Source organism: Podarcis muralis, chromosome 14 (assembly GCF_964188315.1).
Source record: "Podarcis muralis chromosome 14, rPodMur119.hap1.1, whole genome shotgun sequence".
Lineage (NCBI taxonomy): Eukaryota > Metazoa > Chordata > Lepidosauria > Squamata > Lacertidae > Podarcis > Podarcis muralis.
Window position 1 is genome coordinate 32,606,047 of NC_135668.1, and position 20,388 is coordinate 32,626,434.

General features: G+C 48.0%; 1 protein-coding gene and 1 long non-coding RNA gene across 2 annotated transcripts; one reads left to right on the top strand and one right to left on the bottom strand.

Moving 5' to 3' along the window:
- Positions 1-74: 74 nt before the first annotated feature.
- ZNF598 (zinc finger protein 598, E3 ubiquitin ligase) lies at positions 75-19,019 on the top strand. The gene is made up of 12 exons (XM_028705493.2): positions 75-263; positions 7,106-7,218; positions 8,377-8,506; positions 8,627-8,838; positions 10,375-10,592; positions 11,484-11,601; positions 12,724-12,902; positions 13,025-13,109; positions 13,232-13,995; positions 14,441-14,576; positions 16,628-16,772; positions 17,821-19,019. The coding sequence occupies exons 1-12, from the start codon at positions 75-77 to the stop codon at positions 18,178-18,180; spliced, it is 2,649 nt and encodes an 882-aa protein (XP_028561326.1). The 3' UTR covers positions 18,181-19,019.
- LOC144325537 (uncharacterized) lies at positions 18,222-19,693 on the bottom strand. The gene is made up of 2 exons (XR_013390721.1): positions 19,464-19,693; positions 18,222-19,433 (listed from the first exon to the last, which is right to left on the bottom strand). It is a non-coding gene; the product is annotated as an uncharacterized LOC144325537 (long non-coding RNA).
- Positions 19,694-20,388: the final 695 nt, after the last annotated feature.

Sequence of the window (20,388 nt, forward strand, 5' to 3'; positions counted from 1 at the left end):
CGGGCCTAGTAGGCCGCAGGGGCGGCGTGGCCGGCCAGGCAGGCAGGCAGCCGAAAGGACGGCGAGGGAACGCCATGGCGGCTTCGCCTCGGCCGGAGCCGCGCGGCTCGGAGACACCCAGCAGCTGCGTGCTGTGTTGCGGAGAGCTGGAGGTGGTGGCGCTGGGCCGGTGCGAGCACCCCATCTGCTACCGCTGCTCCGTGCGGATGCGGGCGCTCTGCGGGGTGCGCTACTGCGCCGTCTGCCGGGAGGAGCTCGCCCAGGTGAGCGCGGCCGGGGAGCCGGTACCGGGAGGGAGGGAGGCAGGGATGCAAGCTCCCTGTTCTTCGGAGGGCCGCGGCCGGCTCTGGCTTTCAGTTTTACTTCTTGTATCTGTTACCTGCCTTGCCCCGACCCCCGCCCAAGGGGCCCAAGGCAGGTTACATAAAAGACAAATAATACTATATATCCATACAGGCCACTACGGATGGCAAGTGCTTCTGAGATACCTCTAAAAGGGGAAAATATTCTAGGCATTCGTTGCTTCAGTTTTGTACTATTGAGTGTATTATAAGTGTAGAATACACACTCTCTCTCTCTCTCTCTCACACACACACACACACACACACACACACACACAGGATCGCGTCCAGCATTAGTCATACCCAGAGTAGACTCATTTAAATTAATGGACATAAGTAACTGATTCATTGGTTTCACTGGGTCTGCCCAGTGTAGAACTTAGTTTGGTACATCCCAGGATCTGACATTACGGGTGGGGGTGAAATCCGTCCATCATTATTGCGAACAGACCCCACAAAATCAATGGGCAGTATTAGTAATTAGGCCTACCAATTTTATTGGGCCTGGTCTGAGTGTGGCTAATGTTGTTTATCACCAAAGTGAAAAAATGAGCAGTGGACTTTTGTTAGTGTTACCTGCTTTATTTGAAAAAGTATTATTATTATTATTATTATTATTATCAGTTGCTGGGGATCAACAGTGGGAGAAGGCTCTTTGGTCTGATCCAGCAGGCCTCTTATGTTCTTAGCTGTTAACCATAATAGGTTGATGAAACCTCCAAGCTCAGAGACAGTCAACCTCTGAGTATCAGTGTCTTAGATGATGAACAGCAGGCTGTTTATGTGAGGGATCTGTTCTGTGGGACTTGCTGATCCATTTATGCTCCAAAGGGTTGCCACCTCTTAACCTACCAAAGAGTATTTGTTGAGCCAAGCCCCTTCTGTGTATGGGATGAGTTTGAAGTGCATGGACAGCTGCTGAAATCTGTAACTTGGTGGCCAGTCACTTACACATCTCTTCTGTTTAAATGTTCATACTATCTTGTGCAGTCCTCTGGTTTGGAATACTGTACATAACAGCATGTTCTTGTCAGAACCTTGTGACCTCCACAAAGTATTTTCCTTTTATTGTTTTGGAAGGAGAAGCTATGAAGGTCAGTTATTTCAACAGAATAGGAAACAGTACTTGTGAGCTCTGCATGAGATGTATAACAAACATGTATACACACAGGGGTGGAGTTGCAGACTCACCCTTTTTGCTTATTTAACACCTCCTAATTCAAGACAAGCCTCACTTTGCAGTAAAGCCAGTTTGGCTTCTCATTCTTTTGGTGCTGCTAACATCATAATTTGGGGATTTAATGTGTCCAGGCCACAGAAGGCTATGGAGACATATTGTCTACTCCTTGCCAACTGATAGAGGAGTTTTTAATAGAGAGAGTTACATTCAACCCTGAGGCTGGCCTTGGGTATCTACATATCCTTGACTTTGAATTACTATGCTTGTGCCTGCGTAGCCATCCCTCAAAGAAAGCTTATATCTGGTTCTCAGGTGGTCTCCAGTATTTCTCTGCCATTCTCTGGGCTTTCAACACTACTTAAAGCTCCACTTCTGTAGGATTCATGCAATTTAGCTGAGCTTTGTCCCTACTTACGCTCTCTAATGGACAGTTCATACTTTGATGGATGTTGTGGTGTTTTGTGCTGGGTAGTACTAGTGTGTTACCATCGCTTCTCGGCCTGTTGGCTAAGATCAAGTACAGTGGTACCTTGGGTTACAGACGCTTCAGGTTACAGACCCCACTAACCCAGAAATAGTACCTCAGGTTAAGAACTTTGCTTCCGGATGAGAACAGAAATCATGTGGTGGTGGCACAGCAGGAGTGGGAGGCCCCATTAGCTAAAGTGGAACTCACGTTAAGAACAGTTTCAGGTTAAGAACGGACCTCCAGAACAAATTAAGTTCTTAACCCGAGGTACCACTGTATCATTGTGGTCCATCTGGTTCTAAATCTTTGTACAGTTTCCTGGAATTCTGCTAAAACTGGCTTGACACCATTTTCTTAGCTTCCACTCGCCAGTACCTGAAGCTTCTAATGCAGGGTTAGCCAACATTATGACCTCCAGAAGTTGCTGGACTAAATTTCCTCATTGATCAGCACGGCAAATTGTCAATGGTGATTGGAGATCTGTTGTGGGAGGGGATATGTTTACATGTTCTTTTTCTTGAAAATCAATTAAAAATATGTTTATTTTCTTACAAAAAGAGGATGGTCCAACTACACCTGGAGGGCACAACCTTTGCTCTTCCTGCTCTAATGGGTAGTTCTACTAGCCCAATTTTAACAAATTTCCAGTCATCCCTTTGCTCCTTGCCGCTCCCCTTTCTTGCCAGGTTACATTCAGAGAATCCAGGCTGCCTGAGTGTTGTATGTTTTGAGGCTTCTCTCTGCTCATCTGGCAAAATTGTGAGACAGAAGAGATTCAGTGTGTACATTCTGCTATTGCTCCCTGACCATTGCTGTGCCTCACTGTTGTTACTGATCCTGTTACTTCAGTGCTCCCCTGAATGCTACCAATGAGGAATAGACCTCATTAGTATCAGGTGTCACATCTTGATTAATAAAATTCAGTATTGGTTATGTACTTAACAATGTGTCTTAAAAGTGCAGTTAGCCTTTGGGAACCAGCAGTCTCCCTATGGAGCTGAATATTTGTTCAGAGTCTGAACACTAAAATGGGATAGACCTTTAGTCTGGAGGGTTCTGGGTGGGCAATGGCTGCTCTAGTGCAAAAGTGGGAAAGCCATAGACTTTTCTAATCATTGGCTATGCTGGGTGGGGCCTATGGCAGGGTCCAACAACACCTGGGAGACCACAAGCTCCCCAACCCTGCTCTAGTGATATGCAAGTGAATATTCAGGATCCTCCATATAGAAAAATCCTGAAAATGTTTAATCTCGTGCATTTGGGGACATAAGTGAATCTCCCAGTAACAGAACACCTCTGGGTGTTCCAGCAGGGAGCTTATTTTGTAGATATGACCATAAGGTGCCTACTGTTGTACATTCAAGAACGAATGGCTGCTCTCTTTGTCCTCCTTGGCTTCAGTCCAGCAGCAAGTGATATCATTTTTGTTCCAGTTGCAGGAACAGTATGTTTGCTTAAGGATCAAGGTTCAATGAGATCATTCTTCTTCAGAGTAAATCTGTTGTAGGCATTAGCATTTCCAGCTTATTCAGGTCCTGTAGTTTGGGAATGTTGGGGGGGGGAGAGGGGAAATGGGACATGCAGTAGTCCAAAAGATACTGACATGGGAAAATAAGCAGGCAGGAGAGAGAGAGAGAGAGTGCACCTTGGCCAGGAGGTCATTGCATGACATTGTTGACTTCCTTGTGATCACCCTGTTCCATGTGCCCATTCATAAGTTCAGTGGCAGGGAGCTTCAGGGTGTAAGATACTTGGCATAGCAGGTGGGACGTGTGTCTATGTGTGTGCCTGTCATAGTTACTTACAGAATGAGAGTATAATACAAAGCACAGTGCTCACACTGCCATATTATTTCCATGTCTCAGGCAGGTTGTTGGTAGTAGAGCCCCTATTTTGCATGCAGAGAGCCCCAGGTTCAATCCCTGATGGCATCTTTAGGTAGGGGCTTGGAATGTCCCATGTGTCCCTTGGAGTGCTGCTGCCATTCAGTGAGTTAGATGGGCCTGTGTTTCAGGATAAGGCAGATTTCTGTGGTCCTCTCTGCTTGTTTATCTGGCATATTGTGCTAAGTTTCATTTTACATAAAAAGGCTACACCTCTGCCTCTGCTAAATCTAATTTCCCCCAAGAGAGTTGGCTAGTGTGAGAGAGAGTTAACAAGTAAACAGAGGACAAAAATGTCACTGGGCACTTTGTAAAAAGTGAGATGGAAGGAACAGGGGCATGTGGATGGTTATTCCAAGGGTGCTAGTACCATACTGAGGAACCCACCATAGCAAACGACCCAGACGTCCTTGTGTGTTTGCCTCTGCAGTGCTGGCAATCTCCCTTGTACTTTTTTCCTTATCACACCCTATTTTGCCTTGCTCCATGCTCTTAGCAGTGCAGCATCCTGTTACAGCTGCTGCCAAGTAGATCGCTGTGATTCTGTTACCTCGTCAAGCTGCCTTTGCACTGGAAGTGGCTCTTTGGGGCTTGGAATAGAGGGAACCAGAGTGAGATGGCAGGCAGGGTTAGATTGGTAGAGTTGGGAGCAGGGGGACCTCTCTCTGTTGCACATTGGCAGCCAGCCCTACCTTGGACATTGGGCAGTATCTGGAAAGCTCTGGAAAGCTCACATGTGGGAAAGTCAGCTCCTCCAGTCTCTTCTGCTGAAGACTTTGAGGTTCTCTGTAGATGGTCCCCTGGTGATGACATCAGTGGCAGCCTCTCCTTTATTCAGGAATATTAATTAATTGTTTTGCATCCTGTCCTTTCTCTAGAGAGCTTAGAATAATAATGATAATGATAATTTTATTATTTATATCCTACCCATCTGACTGGGTTTCCCCAGCCACTCTGCAGCAGAGTAGTAAAAACATGATCAAACATTAAAAACTTCCCTAAACAGGGCTGCTTTCAGATGTCTTCTAAAAGCCAGATAGTTGTTTATTTCCTTGGCATCCGAAGGGAGGGTGTTCAACAGGGAGGGCGCCACTACCAAGAAGGCCCTCTGCCTGGTTCCTTGTAACTTTGCTTCTTGCAGTGAGGGAACCAGCAGAAGACCCTCAGAGAATGATGGGGGTGGAGACACTCCTTCAGGTATACCGGGCCGAGGCCATTTAGGGCCAACATTTTGAATTGTGCTTGGAAATGCACTGGGAGCCAATCCTTTAGGACTGGTATTATATGGTCCCATCGGCCACTCCCAGCCCTGTATAATTCAGAACAACCATTGGTGCTTAAGAAGCTTCCTCATACCAGGTCAGACCATTGGGGCCACATGGAGCCCTCCAGAAGTTTTGAACTACAACTCTAGCCAGTGTGGCTACTTGTCAGGGATGATGGGAGTTGTAGTCTGAAATTGACACTGACTTGCAATGGTTCTCCAGAGTCTCTCCTACTTCAACTTTTTAACTGCTAAGGACTGAACCGGGAACCTTCTGCATGCCTAACATGTACTCTGTCACAGAACTATGGTCAGACAGAATCATGGCAGTTAGGTTAGGCTGACAAATAAGGAGTGGCTGAGTGCTACCCAGTGTGCAGAGAAGTATGGACCAAGCCACAGAATCCAGTAACTTCATAGACATAGGAGATGTTGAAGATTCAGCATTTTGAAAGAGGCATTTCTGTCCCTTGTGGCCACAAAGAAAAACCTGTGGGCAGTTCCTCTTAGTGACAGTGTCTCAGTGGTGCGGTGTAGCTAGTGACAGTGTCTCAGTGGTGCGGTGACTTGCCCTTGAGTTGGGTCTCCCCCTCAGTAACTTGGTTTGTTCATAAGAACAACCCCCCGCCCCAAGCCTTTTCAACAACAATCCTGGTTTATGACTCGCTTGCTTGGATTTTTCTCATGCCCAGTGGAGATGATGCATTCCATTTATTCTTGGAATGGTGTGTCACCAGCCAGAGGCACTTCCTCTTACATAATGTTTAAATTGCGAGGAAATGAAAGCTCAGCCGACCGCGCCAGTCGCTGAGGGAGGGGTGAGCAACACTTTTTTTAAAAAGTTCAACTGGAACTGCTGGATAGTATGCAACTTCTATCATGTGAGCATTTTAGTCCTTCAGAACGGTGGAAGCACCCATGTGATTAGTCAAATCCCTCTGCAACTGCCTAGAGCCCCCCCCCCCCCAGTTCTGGGTATTCCTGCAAGGAAGGGGTTGCGTAAGTCCTTGGTTTTTGCTACCCACAAATGCAGGACCAGGCAATGAGTTTAGAGAGGAGACTCCCCCCCCCCGCAGCCCCACAAGGGCAATGTCCCCTCATGGGCATCGTTCTGGGGGCTGCACGCCAGTGGTGGGCAGGACCCAAGTCAAAGGTGGACGTGGTAACTGTTATGACTCTTATCATTGAGTAGTGGGCTACTTCTCAGCCATTCAAAAGGCAGAGGTTTGTCTGTGTGTGCCACACACTTGTGTGTAAAGTATTTGTGTGTTGTGTGTTGTGTGTAAAGTACTTGTGTGTTGTCTGTGTAAAGTATATACCCACCCATCCCTCTTCATTCCTAGTCTAGACAAGCAAGCAGCATAGTCACAGTTCAAGGACACATTCCAGCCAGGCAAAAGTCCTTGAGGGCAGGCACAGAGCAGAACCAATGAAATATGTGAGCTGAATGGAGTCTGCGGTCTGCAAACTACTCACCCCTTTTAAAGGCTGTAATAAATTTGGGACTTGTTTTGGCTTGTGACTTTGTTCAAGCTTTTTTCACACATCACAGCCCCATGTCCAGCCCCTCTTGTTGTGCACTTGCGGGATTAACAACCTACATGTTTTGAAAGCAACAGCTAAATTTCTCAAGGAGCTCACATAGCTTAAGTAGCTCATCTGGGTAAAACTATTGATATCTTCTCTTCTTTCCTGCTGCGTTCCACTGGCTCATTGGCAGCAATGGTTCATCCTTCTTTAATGTCTCTCATGTGAAAGAGGTTAGAATGTGAGTGCATTCAGCTAAGATTCAAATCTGTGTCTTCCTCATCAAGACTCCACCCTTTATCCACTAGGTGTTATCTGCATCCACTGATCACCACTCCAAAATCTACTCTATGGATGCCAGCTTTTAGGACTGGGCCAACTGAACATCGCTCTGTATGTACCCAGCAAGCCCTCTAACTCTCCTCCTTGTGTTCTCTGTAGGTGGTCTTTGGGAAGAAGTTGGCATCCTTTTCAACTATTGCACTCAACCAGTTGCAGCACGAGAAGAAATATGACATCTATTTTACTGATGGAAAAGTTTATGCTCTCTATAGGTAAATCTTCTGCAGTTTACTCCCCCTAGGTAAATTGGGCAAAGTGTCCCATCTCAAAAAGGAGCACCTAGAACAGGGGTCAGCAAACTTTTTCAGCAGGGGGCCGGTCCACTGTCTCTCAGACCTTGTGGGGGGTCGGACTATACTTTTTTTGGGGGGGATGAACTCCTATGCCCCACAAATAACCCAGAGATGCATTTTAAATAAAAGCACACATTCTACTCATGTAAAAACATGCTGATTCCCGGACCATCCATGGGCCGGATTTAGAAGGTGATTGGGCCAGAAACGGTCCCCGGGCCTTAGTTTGCCAACCCATGACGTAGAAGATAGCCATCTATATACATTGGTTTCCTCTTGAGGAATCTCTGTGCCAAATCCTGATTCATGGCACCATGGGGTTTACTCAGAGTTAATGGAGCCTGCCTGGTCTTTTGCTTGGAAACATGGCCTGTGTAGTAGATGATTCAAGATAGTATTTAAAAGTGCATCTTGGTCAGCCTTGGTCAAGTGGACACCTTGCAGATATTTTGGACTAGACCAGCTTCCATCTGCCCTAGCCTCTTGGAGTTATAGTCTCAAACCCCTGAAGGGGACCACGTTGGTGAATTCTGCCCTACCTAAGAGTCTGAGGGCAATATCTGATGGAATCTCAAGGAACCAGAATGGAAGCTCAGTTGGATTTCCATGGCCAGGGGGTGGGGTTTCAATACGTAAACAAGAAGGGCAAACTATGCAAAACAAGCATTTTAGAACAAAAAAAATTCCTTCCAGTAGCACCTTAAAGACCAACTAAGTTAGTTCTTGGTATGAGCTTTCGTGTGCATGCACACTTCTTCAGATACACGCATTTTAGGTTTTCTTGATGCTGACTCTGTCTCTGTTTCTAAGTGATCTATATTGAACATTGCAGAAGTATGCACTAAGCTATTTCGCGTGCAGGGAACCTTTGAACATCCCAGAATCCCTGCCCATTGGCCATTCTTGCTGGGGCTGATGGGATTTGTACATCTGGAGGGGTTCTCCACACCTGATGTATACAGTGCCTTTCTCCTCCCACTGGTGCTTTAATTAAAAGGATGATGTGCCAAAGGGGAAACTAGGGAATAGCTCCTGGAGGAGCTAAATTGTGTCCTCTGGCCTTTTTATTTCTTTTAGGAAGCTTCTGCAGCACGAATGCCCACTGTGCCCAGAGGCTAAGCCATTCGCCACCATTGTGGACTTGGAGCAGCACATGAGGAAGCAGCACGAGCTCTTCTGCTGCAGACTGTGTGTGAAACACCTGAAGGCAAGTAGTTGAAAGTCCTCCAGGGTACCCGGTTGGGTGGGGGGCTGGGTCTTGGCCTTCCCAATGCCATTGCTCTTATTTGAGGGCAAGGAGTTAATGACATGTTTGCTTGTGTTCTAGATCTTTACCTATGAGCGCAAGTGGTATTCGCGTAAGGACCTCGCCCGGCACAGAATCCACGGGGACCCCGACGACACTTCTCACCGCGGCCACCCCCTGTGCAAATTCTGTGACGAGCGCTACTTGGATAATGATGAGTTATTGAAGCACCTGAGAAGAGACCACTATTTTTGCCACTTCTGTGACTCTGACGGGGCACAGGAATACTACAGGTTCGTGGGCACAGCTAGAGGGGCGCCCCAGATGGGAATTTGCCTGTGGCTAATCAGTCTTAAGTTTCTTGATGCAGCTGGCCAACCCAGAACCAGGTGCTTGCGCCCAGGTTCATAAGAAGAGACGGTGGTCAGGTGTGGAGGGCTAGCAGCCGCCATGAATTGTAGCTTCTTTTGACAGATGACTACTCCTGGGGTAGCAGGAGAGGTTGGGGATGAAACTAGCCCACCCTGCACTTCAGTTACAGAATCCTTGACTGAATAAAATGGGTGAGGGTTTACATGTTCTCTGCTTGATAAGGAGTCAGGTTGAATCAAGCTTGGGAGTCAAGCCAGCCTCCACCTCCCCTGGTGAAAATGCAGCTGGAGACAGCTGGAAAAGTTCCTTCCTTTCTTCCTTTCATGAATCACTTCCAAGATAGCACCCTGAAATGATTAACCCTAAAAATAAGCATTTGCTCTCTCCTCATCACTGTTGAAGGTGACCACAGTGCTGGTTCTTTCCTTGCCACACTGCGGTCACCTTCAATGGACACAACTAGCTTTACTCACTAGCAGTGTAGATGGAAGTCAAGTTGTCGTTCTTGAGGTTCAGAGCTGGCTTCAGTCTTGAATGGTCTGCCCATTGTTTTAAAAACCAAATTCTCCTAACTTTCCAATGTGCTGTAAATTTACAAAGCTGGGGCACACAAGGAGAACTCTGAACACTTCAGGCCTGACTGTTAACTGATTCTGCATATGTATCCTTTGAAAAGTATTGCCCTGTCAGAGCAAAGTTCTCTTCACTCAGCATTCTCTGCAGGAATCCCAGTAACCAGTTCAGTGCAATGTGGTCCTCCTAGAAATTGCCCAGGGGTCCAAATCCTGCCCAGCCCAATTTAGAGTTTTTCCATTTTCCCACCTGTATTTGTCACCACAAACTTGGGTCACATCCACACCATACATTTGAAGCACATGGCTTCTTTACCCCCCAGCAAATAATCCTGGGAGCTGTATATTACCCCTTATAAAGGTAAAGGTACCCCTGCCCGTACGGGCCAGTCTTGACAGACTCTGGGGTCGTGCGCCCATCTCACTCAAGAGGCCAGGGGCCAGCGCTGTCCGGAGACACTTCCGGGTCACATGGCCAGCGTGACATCGCTGCTCTGGCGAGCCAGAGCCGCACACGGAAACGCCGGTTACCTTCCCGCTAGAAAGCGGTCCCTATTTATCTACTTGCACCCGGGGGTGCTTTCGAACTGCTAGGTTGGCAGGCGCTGGGACCGAGCAACGGGAGCGCACCCCGCCGCGGGGATTCAAACCGCCGACCTTTCGATCGGCAAGCCCTAGGCGCTGAGGCTTTTACCCACAGCGCCACCCGCATCCCTAGATTACCCCTTACAGAGCTACAATTGCCAGCATCCCTATACCTTAGTTCCCAGGATTCTTTGGAGGAAGCAATGTGCTTCAAATCTCTTATGATATGGAGTTTCCAGGTACTGAACCAAGTCCACAGATAAGCTCACAGTGCATGCCTCCCCTCTACCCTTTTTGCAGCGATTATGAGTACCTCCGGGAACACTTCCGCGAGAAGCACTTCCTCTGCGAAGAAGGCCGGTGCAGCACCGAGCAGTTCACTCATGCCTTCCGGACTGAGATAGACTACAAAGCCCACAAGACGGCCTGTCACAGCAAGAACCGGGCAGAGGCCAGGCAGAACCGGCAGATTGACCTCCAGTTCAACTATGCGCTGAGGCATCAGCGGAGAAATGAGGGTACGCCATACTAGCCAGGCAGGGAAGGGCTGGCTGTTTCAAAGGACAAAGGCAATTCACTTCAGTGTTTTTCAGCTGTGTGATTATCATGGGGTGTTTGCATATTCTCTTAGAGCCTAGAAAGAAGCACTGGAGGCAAAAATCATGTTGGTTTTTTTGGCTGTGCTTTTGTAGGAGAACGGCATTCCATTGCAGAGGTGTCCCGAGCAGTGAACTAACTGGCCAAATTTTGGAGGCATCCAAGATGGAGGGTGGAGGCTGGCTTTAGGCTTGTGTTCTCTGTTTCCGTCAGCTTTTGTGCTAATTAAGTGCAGAGCTGATCTGATAGAGGTGGATGTGTGGCCATGCAGCAGAGGCAGAAGCATATCCACTACCAGCGTTTTCCAAGCAAGTGCCACTAGCAGGACTAGGACAGAGCACAGAACAGGCAAGAGCAAGGTGATATAACACTTCAGCATCCCTTGCCCAAAGCATGGTGACTGGAAGAGCCCTGGTAGTATCGTTGCCTCTGATTAGAAACTAGACCTGTCTGTCACAAAATACCTCTCCCTACATTGACATGACAAGCCTGAGGAGCAACATTTCAGTTGCAGCAGACACATGGCCTGCATTTATAAAAGAAAAACAAAAAAACCCAAATCTCCCCAAATTGGTTTGAATGTCCCTAATTTGGCTGGGGGCAATTTGTAAGGCTTTGGCTGAGACGAGCCTAGGATCGATCTGATGCTTGTTAGCACATCACCTCCATTGTACCTATCCTATCCTGTACACACACACACACACACACACACACACACACACACACACACACACTCACACCGGTGACTGATCCCATACATGGTGGAAAATTGCAGTTTGAGGCTGACTGGCCCCGTATCTTTCTTGTCCCAGGTGTCGTGGGTGGTGAGGACTATGAAGAGGTTGACCGATACAACAGGCAAGTGAGAGGAGGCCGGTCAGGGCCACGAGGAGGGCAGCAAAACCGGAGAGGCAGCTGGAGATACAAGAGGTGAGCGACCTTCAGCCGGCCTTTGGGTGTCGTCTCAATGGGCAGGAAACTGGCTTGTGAACAGGGGAGCAAATCAGGATGTGACATGTACTGTCCCCTTAGTTTAAGGATGCAGTCAGAGCTTGCTGCCAGAATTGGACCACTGTCACGCTTAGCAAAAACCAAAGACTCAGGCCCAGGCAGGAAAGGTCAGTGCAAAGGAGGGTGTGTTGCAAAACCCCTTTTTCCTGTTTATAAAATCCACGTTCTGTTTTTTCTGTTTTAAGATACCTCACATGCAGCTTACGATGAAAGCAATAGGAACATTGCAACAACCTATTGTACTTCTATAACACAATTTCCATGCATAAAACAACTTATAAAAATGCCTGCCTAAGAAAAAGAAAAACCCATTAGAAACCATGTGGGTTTGTTTAGGTATTAAGGACAGTGAGCTGTGCATTCTATTTGCATGAGGCTTTGGAGATGTGTTGCTTTTGCCAGCAGGTGGCAGCACCAAGCTGCCTCTGGCTTTTATCTCCCCTGGAGTGGCAGCCCAGATTCTGCCAGCCCTTCTGTTTTTCCAGACTTCAAAGGGTTATCTCAAAATCTAGCATAACTTGTTGTACACCACCTTCTACAAGAACAGTATAGCATGATAACCTTTGCAGCAGCCTTCGCCAGCCAATGGGGCAATTCTCTCCCCTGCTCCTGTATGGACCAAGCTTGTTGGGTGGGCGGGGGCCGGCCTGCCAGTTGCCTGTTGTCAGAATGACAAGTGACCCATTTTCGCCCATGTGGTTTGGAATTAAACTGTGCGGGTGCAGCACTTGAAGCCTGGACAGTCAGCTGGTTGCTGGGGATGCAAAGCAGTGCATGCAGCTGTAGGCAAGCACCAGCAATCAGTGCACAGGTCTTTGCAAGTGCCACTAATCAGCTGATGGGCAGTGTCTGTAAAGCCCTTTTCACCCAGCCTGAAAGGCAGGTGGGCATGGCTTGGCTTCATGGGCCAAGAGGGGAGGCTCTGTTGGGCCCGATTAGCCCCATGGGCTGAAGGTTCCCAACCACCTGGTTTATAGAGGTAGGAGACTTGCCCCTTTGACTCTGGCCTTTCTTGCACTGCACTGTTCAAACCCCTTGCAGGGAGGAAGAAGACAGAGACATTGCAGCAGCTGTCAGGGCATCTGTAGCCGCCAAAAGGCAAGAAGAGAAGAAGCGGGGGGAGGACAAAGAGGACGGCTCCCGTGCCAAAAAGGAAGATGCAAAAGATCTGGACTTGAGCACCTCCAAGCGGGGACCAAAACCTCCAGCTGATGTGCCAGGTGAGAGCAACCTCTGAGGGCCGGGGTGGGCTCAACACCAGGCAGGAGAGGGGCCGTATTTCAGGATGCTTGCTAGAATACAGTCTCTAAGTTAGGCCTGCCTTTCTGTTCTTCCTCCCAAGCTCCCAAGGAAACTGCTGCAAAGGCTGTTTTGAGCCAAGATGACTTTCCTGCCATTAACTCGACAGCAGTGGGCTCTGTGCAGAGGTGAGTTTTTGATCTAGTAGGATGACAGAGTTGGAAAGGGCCAAAAGGTCTGGCATATCACATATCATTTTGCTGCATGACGGGGGAGGTTTGCTTTTCTACACGTGGCTTTCTTCTTGCAGCTTGGCCCAGCCAGCCTCGGTGAAACTGGACGAAGAGGACTTCCCAAGCCTCTCTGCCTCCTCCTCAACTGCCCCCACGGTCTCATCAGCCATGTCCTTAACCTACACGGCCACAGCCAGGAGGTCGGCCTTTCAGGAGGAGGACTTCCCGGCCTTGGTGTCCAAAGTGCAGCCAAACATCAAGGCGGCCTCGACCCTCACCTCCGCCTGGAACTGCGGCTCAGGCAAGAGCATGGTGAAAGCCGTGCCCACCAGCAACTCCAGTGCCAGCCAACCGGCCAGGAAGGCAGCCCCCAGCAGCAGCGGCAAAGGTGGCAAAAAGAACAAGGCTGCCCTTTGCAGCGACGACCAGGAGAGCGGCAGTGGCCTGACTAGCCAGGAGATCCGCAGTGCTCCGACCATGGTCGACGTCTCCTCTCTGCTGGCGGCCTCAAATTCTCAGACTTTTGTCAAAGTGGGCAAGAAGAAGAAAGTTGGGGCCGAGAAGCCAAGGGTGGCCTCTCCCTCCATCTTGCAGGAAGCACCAGCCCCCATCCCTTCTGCGGAAAAGGCACCGGAAGCTGAGCAGGTGCCAACTTTGCCTGCCGACGCTGATGTACCAGCTATTGCGAACGGTCACTCAGAGAAGTGTGTGGGCACCTGCAACGCTTCTAAAGAGCCCCCTGGTTTGAAGAAGCCCCCAGTGGCCAGCCAGACCCTGCTGCCTCAGGAAGACTTCCCAGCCCTCGGAAACTCTGGACCACCCCGAATGCCTCCACCCCCAGGTAAAAGGCTGCAGGCTTCCTTCACAGGTTTTGAGAAGAATTGTTCCTGGGGTGGTGAGTGTTCTGGGTGGGTGTGGGTGTGCAGACTCTTCCACCAGTACAGAATTTGGCCGCCTGAGAATCTCCACTATCACTTTTTCTAAACCGCTTTGAGGGGTTTATTTTACCATCAAGTGGTGTATAAATTATATGAAATAAATGAACAAGCAACAACTGTTTTGGCTGTAAAAAGATGTTTGAAAGCTTTTGAGCCTCAGCTGCAGAAATCTGAACCTAGGTTTCCCATTACCACGCACTGGACTAGGACCAGTTTTCTAGGGTGCCGCTTGAGCATGTACAGAGCAACCTGCCATGTACTACAAAAGAGCTATGTCTAAATCGCTGGATGCAGATGCCATTGGTGCCGGATCTAACTGCTTGTTGTCTCCCCCACTCCCCTTTCCAGGCTTCAACTCTGTGGTGCTGCTTAATAGCCCCCCGCCACCTCCGGGACTGTCAGTGCCTCTTAGCAAACCACCCCCTGGCTTCACTCCTATTCCACCCACTAGCATCTCGGAGTCTGCCCCTGCTCCTGTGAAAGAGTAAGTAGTTGGCTCTTGTGTGTTGTGGTGTTGCTGACTTGCATCTTTATGGAGTGGCTGTTACACAGGTCTTCAGGGTCCCTCCCACCCTCTGGTATAGGATGAGGCCTGCAAAGGAAGAGGCCTTCTCTATGATGTCACCTCCATTATGGGAAGTTCTCCCCACAGAGGACTTCCTGGCACCTTTAGTTTTTCCAGGTTTTGTAGACATAGGCTTGGTTTGCACATAACATTCAACCACAGTAAATATTGGTTAAACCATGGTTTGGTGTTCTGTGCAAATCCAACCCAGTGCCTTAAATATAGTTTATCATTGTTGTTTTATTTATATGCCACTTAATACCATTGTTTCTAGTTATGTTAACTATAAACTATAAGCCATGGCTCATTAGCTTACTGGTGTTGCCTCTGAATCTGGGCAGTATTTTAGTTTCATACACTTTTTTAAAAAATCTGGCTTTTAAGCCTCTTTATAAGCCCTTTATTTATTGTGTTCTTATTATGGTTCTTTAGACTTCCGTTATTCCTTTTTTTAGTTGTGTTTCAGGGTGGAGGTGGCATGTTCTTATGCAAATTGTCCTTGGATTTTTTATGGAACAACACTAAAAATATTTTGCCATAAATAAATATCCAAGGTGGCGGTTCCGTAGAGGTTAGAGACTCTTTCTCAAACTTCTGATAGTTGAGGCACATGCTTTCCAAATTCAGAATGAGGGTGTGGGTAGGGTTCTTCTTCTTCTTGCATTCAAAAAGTGTTACTTTCTAGAGCCATCTGTCCAAAACTGATGCTGCAACAGATGGGGCTGTTGAATCTTATAGTCCAAAAGGGGACCAGGTTGGGGAATGCTGTTCTACTGTGTGTAAGGTAACAGCCACACCATAAAGCAGCATTACACTATTTGAAGAGTCATGGCTTCTGTCATCTTGGGAACTGTAGCTACTCCTCACCATTCCCTGCAGCAGCCTTAACAAACTACATTTCCCAGGATTCTGTGGGGGAAGCCATGTACTTTAAATGTATGGTGTTGATGTGAACTTAAGAGTTGGAATTGGCCCTCCCCTCCTGTGCTTCTACTGCCTCTGAGGAAAGTGGGATTGTGTGATTCAGGCACACCTGATGCTCCTCAGCACAGGCTGCTGAGAAAGGTGAGTGTGCCGGAAGAGGGAGAGTCAGACCAAGAAGTGACAAACTTCAGTGATTATGGATGAAAGCTATCTATCCCTGTTGCTCTACGCCAGGGGTAGGCAACCTAAGGCCCAGGGGCTGGATGCAGCCCAGTCGCTTTCTCAATCCGGCCCAGGGACGGTCCAGGAATCAACGTGCTTTTACATGAGTAGAATGTGTCCTTTTATTTAAAATGCATCTCTGGGTTATTGGTAGGGCATAGAAATTCATTCAAACCAACCCCCCACCCCACCCCAGTATAGTCCGGCCCACCACATGGTCTGAGGGACGGTGGACCAGCCCACGGCTGAAAAAGGTGACTGACCCCTGCTCTACACATTTCGGAGTACAAAACTCCAGGAGCTTTAAAAGCTTGCAAATACTTTAGAACCAGAAACAAAAAAAATTCTCCCTGTGTTCATTGCAAAAATGCAAGGAAAAATGTGTTGTTTACAGCTGGTTTTTTAGTTCCAGTTTACAAACAGGGTGTTTCTGGTTCTAGGGAATTTGCAAGCGTTTCAGGCTCCCTCCTGAAAAAAGTTTTGCGCTCTAAAATGCATAGAGCGAAAGCAATATTTCATCCATAAGCACTAGAGCAGAAAGTCACACAGGGCTGCAGCTGGCAGCTTTCTCTATGGGTTGATAATTTAGTCCTGTTTTTCACAGTAGAGCAGCAGTTTTGCCATGTTTCAGGAATGTGCTGTGGCACACCGTTTAGGAATTACTGTAGGGAGAGGGAAACCTCAAAAGGGGGGAAGCCTCAGATCAGTAACCAGAAAGGAGTGTCAAGAGCCTCTCCAGGGAGCATCCTCAACAAGACACCTTTTCCTGATAACATCCAAGGATCCAGTTCAGATCTTGCATTTTTCCTCCCTTCTCAAAACAGGCCAAAACCTTGTCAGGGACCCTATTTGATCCTGGATAACTTCCAGCAGCGGAACATCCATCTAATCCAGTCAATCAAGGAATTTCTGCAAGAAGACGAATCCCAGTTCAACAAATTCAAGACATACTCCGGGCAGTTCAGGCAGGTGAGCAGCAGGGAGACCCCCTTAGATACACTTGCAAGACGATTCTACTGGAACATCCAGTGGCGAAGTGTTCTTCCCATGGGTGGCAGCATGTATCTGGGTGGGCCTGGGCTTGATGTTAAGCTTCTGCCTGTGTTTTAGCACGGTTTGGTGAAGTCATTGGTGGCTTTTTGTGGCTTATGGTGGGGTAGTGAGGTCAGAAAGCAGTGACATGTATCAACTGGAATCCGAAGGCTGCTCAGTGACATTGCCCTGGGCTCCTTTGGGAGGAAGGGTGGGATATACAGTATATGTAATTACTATTCATAATAATGATAGTGCCAGCACTTTGCTATCCCTAGCACAAGGTAAACCTGGATTCTGTGGTGAATCCCGTAGATCACTTACCTCTTGGTCACCCTACCCAGGTTGTGGAGTAAGTTAGCCTAGTCAAACACAGGGAGACATACCCTCATCACCTGAAAAACAAGACCAAGGTACTTTTGTTGTACCAAAAGCAGGCCTAGAGAGCTGTTCTGGACCTGCTGCTTTTGAGCAAATTTGTTTATAAAATCTCCTGGGGCAGTGGTGGAGGCTCTCCAGCAAGGAAGCTTCCTGTGGTTCTCTAGGAAATGTACTTTCATGTTCCCAGATACTGGAAGCACTGCCAATAAGATCTGCTTATAGGGCCAGTCACTGTCAGTAAGAGGCCATTTCATCTTCTCTCATGCTCAAGGGTCCCTATGAAGCTGGGGTTGGGGGAAATCTCCCTAGTGACCCATGTGGTATCTGCAGGGGATTCACTATTTGCACAAACCTTTTGCCCAGTCGCCTTTTCAACAGAGACTTCAAGGGATCTAGGTGACCCTGCAATGTCTTGATGAGCATGGGGTTCTAGTAAACAATGATCAGACTTGGGCTTGTGATTTAGTACATTTTTATAAATGCTCTTGGGGGGGGGTGATAACTTTTTTGCCTCCGCTCCAGACATCATTTGCATGAAGGCTGTTTTCCCAGCCTCCTCCTGTTTTCTGACTGTCCAATCTCCTTCCCTCCTTTCCAATCCAAGGGTCTGATTTCTGCAGCTCAGTATTACAAGAGTTGCCAGGAGCTGCTGGGCGAGAACTTCAAGAAGATCTTCAACGAGCTCCTTGTGCTGTTGCCGGACACGGCCAAGCAGCAGGAACTGCTTGCCGCTCACAATGACTTGAAGGCCAGGCTGGGCTCCTCCGCTTCCCCCATTGGTAGATCCAGGAAGAACCGGAAGAGTGCCTGGCAGACAGACTTGGGCTCCGACCTCGACTGCTGCGTCTGCCCCACATGCCAGCAGGTGCTGACCCAACAGGACCTCCTTTCCCACAAAGCCCTGCATATGGAGGAGGAGGAGGAGTTCCCCTCCTTGCAGGCTATCAGCAGGATCATCAGCTAGCTGTTCCAGGCAACTAAATAAAGCCAGTCTCCATCTTTTAAAAATCGCGTTTCTTGGAAGGCAGGCTCTCAGAAGAGTGTAGAGCAGCTGGCTCTGTGGGCGGGCAGAGGGAGTTTGTGGAAGGTGCTGGCAGGCTAAAGGGGTTCCTGGGTGGCGGCAGCTGCGGCCGCTGGGGAAATCCAGTGACAACGGGCCTCCTGCCACAAAAATGGGCTGGAATTGCAAGTTCCCAGTGGGTGGAGCCTAGTTTGCCACCACCGTTGATGAATTAGCTAGTTTCTGACCTTGGCACAATACGGAAATATGGGCAGGGAGGGGTTGTTTTCATTTGTAAAAAAAATTAAAAAATCGGAAGGTTACCATTTTGGTTGCAGAAAGCCATTGAGAATGGCTCAGAAGCAGTCACACATAAGATGTAAGTTGTGTAGGCCGCACAGGATGGAAGGGTGTTGGGAATGTAGAGCTGGGCAAAAGTGCCATGGAAAGTATGGATTTGGGCCTTTCCTCTGGCCTACTTTTGTCTCTCACTCTACTTCAGCTTTTTGGATAAGTTTCTTCCATCGACAGGGATGGAACTTCTTAAGAAAATATCTGCATCTAGACTTCAAAGCATTTTTTCTGTCAAGCTTAAATGTTTCTCCAAGGAAACCCAGATTTGTTCTGTTAAAACTGCATGTAGGTTTAAAAAATGGTATTCAATGCTTTTTCTTCTCTGTGTAAAATGTGCATTTCTGCCTCTGTGATGCGAGTTCAGTTATTTCCATTGTCTTTGAGGAATCTGTGCTGGCTTAGATCAGCCAGTGGTTGGCTCATTAAATGCTGCTCCACATTGACCACCATCCCATGTTGCCATCTGATGCCTTGAAATGCAAGCTTCCTATGAGTTTACCTAGAAGCGGGTAGGAGAGAGCTGGCTGGGATCTAAATTCCACCCTGTCGCCAGGGAGAGCTTCCTCCTTTACATTGTCTCCACAGGGTAAGCAAACCTCAGCAGCTCCATACAGAGGCCTTTCCTAGTGGGCTACCTTGGAAGTGAAATATACTCACCAAGACCAGAGAAACACCAGCTGAGAGTGTGCAGCCTCTTGTTCAAGTCCAGGAAGAGAAATTGCAAATACTTTGGCAACAGGTAAAATCTGTCCCACCAAAAACAACCCTTCGCATAGGAATTGTCACATGAGGGCAGCTAGTTTAGATCCCTCCCCTAAATCCAGGTTTGCAGAACATTTATTTTGCATTGTGGGTGGGAGAGGCTGCAAATCAGTCATGCCATTTCCACCAGCCTGTGGTATGAAATGGTAGAGTCCAGGCCCCCATTGGACCAGCTGCTGAGCTGCTTGTCCAAACTCAGATTTTTTTCCAGTTTATCTGCCACCTTGTTGTATTGCTCAAGGCTTGATGTCAGCAGCCTTTCACTTCAGTATTTTCAAGTAATTATTATTTTAAAGATCTTATATCGGGATGTCTTTACTGAATCCACCTGGCTCTTTAATCAAAAAATGTACTGCTGAAATTGGGGGGGGGGGGGTGTTACAAGAACTCCCTGTTTGCTTTAGAGGGGTGGAAGAGATCTAAACCAGGCTTCCTCAAACTCGGCCCTCCAGATGTTTTGAGACCACAATTCCCATCATCCCTGACCACTGATCCTGCTAGCTAGGGATCATGAGAGTTGTAGGCCGAAAACATCTGAAGGACCGAGGGTGAGGAAGTCTGATCTAAACCTTGGATCATTCCCACAATTTTAAGAAAAAGTTACTTAACTGTTACACATCCAGTCATGGCTCCAAAGATGATCGTTAAGATTTGCTCAGTAATGCAGGACTTATCTTGAGGTGGTTTTGTTAAGTACTACTTGACTAAAACTAAGAATGTAGGGTACTTTGGACCTTTGCACCACATGTACAGGGTATGTTGGAAAGGAAGGCAGGGTCATATTTCCTGTGGCCCCACCAAACACGGGAAACAAATACACACACTTCCCACAAACATGGGAAACCTGCTGAGTTAAGACTCCTGGTTATGTGGGAGACCAGAACAGCTCACCAAATGTTCTCACTGATCCTTTGATACATCTAGCTGTATGTCTGTGCTCATTGTGCCCATCAAGAAGAAGTTTGGGAGGCCCCATGTAGCAAGTAGAGTGCTCTCCCCCAGAGCAGTTCTGTCTGCTCTGGCTTATTGAGGGCAACCACAGGCATCCCACCTGAG

Coding starts and splice junctions, on each gene's coding strand:
- ZNF598 (XM_028705493.2), top strand. CDS start 75: ATGGCGGCTTCGCCTCGGCCGGAGCCGCGCGGCTCGGAGACACCCAGC. Junction 264..7,105: donor GCCGGGAGGAGCTCGCCCAG/GTGAGCGCGGCC, acceptor TGTTCTCTGTAG/GTGGTCTTTGGGAAGAAGTT. Junction 14,577..16,627: donor GCCCCTGCTCCTGTGAAAGA/GTAAGTAGTTGG, acceptor TTCTCAAAACAG/GCCAAAACCTTGTCAGGGAC.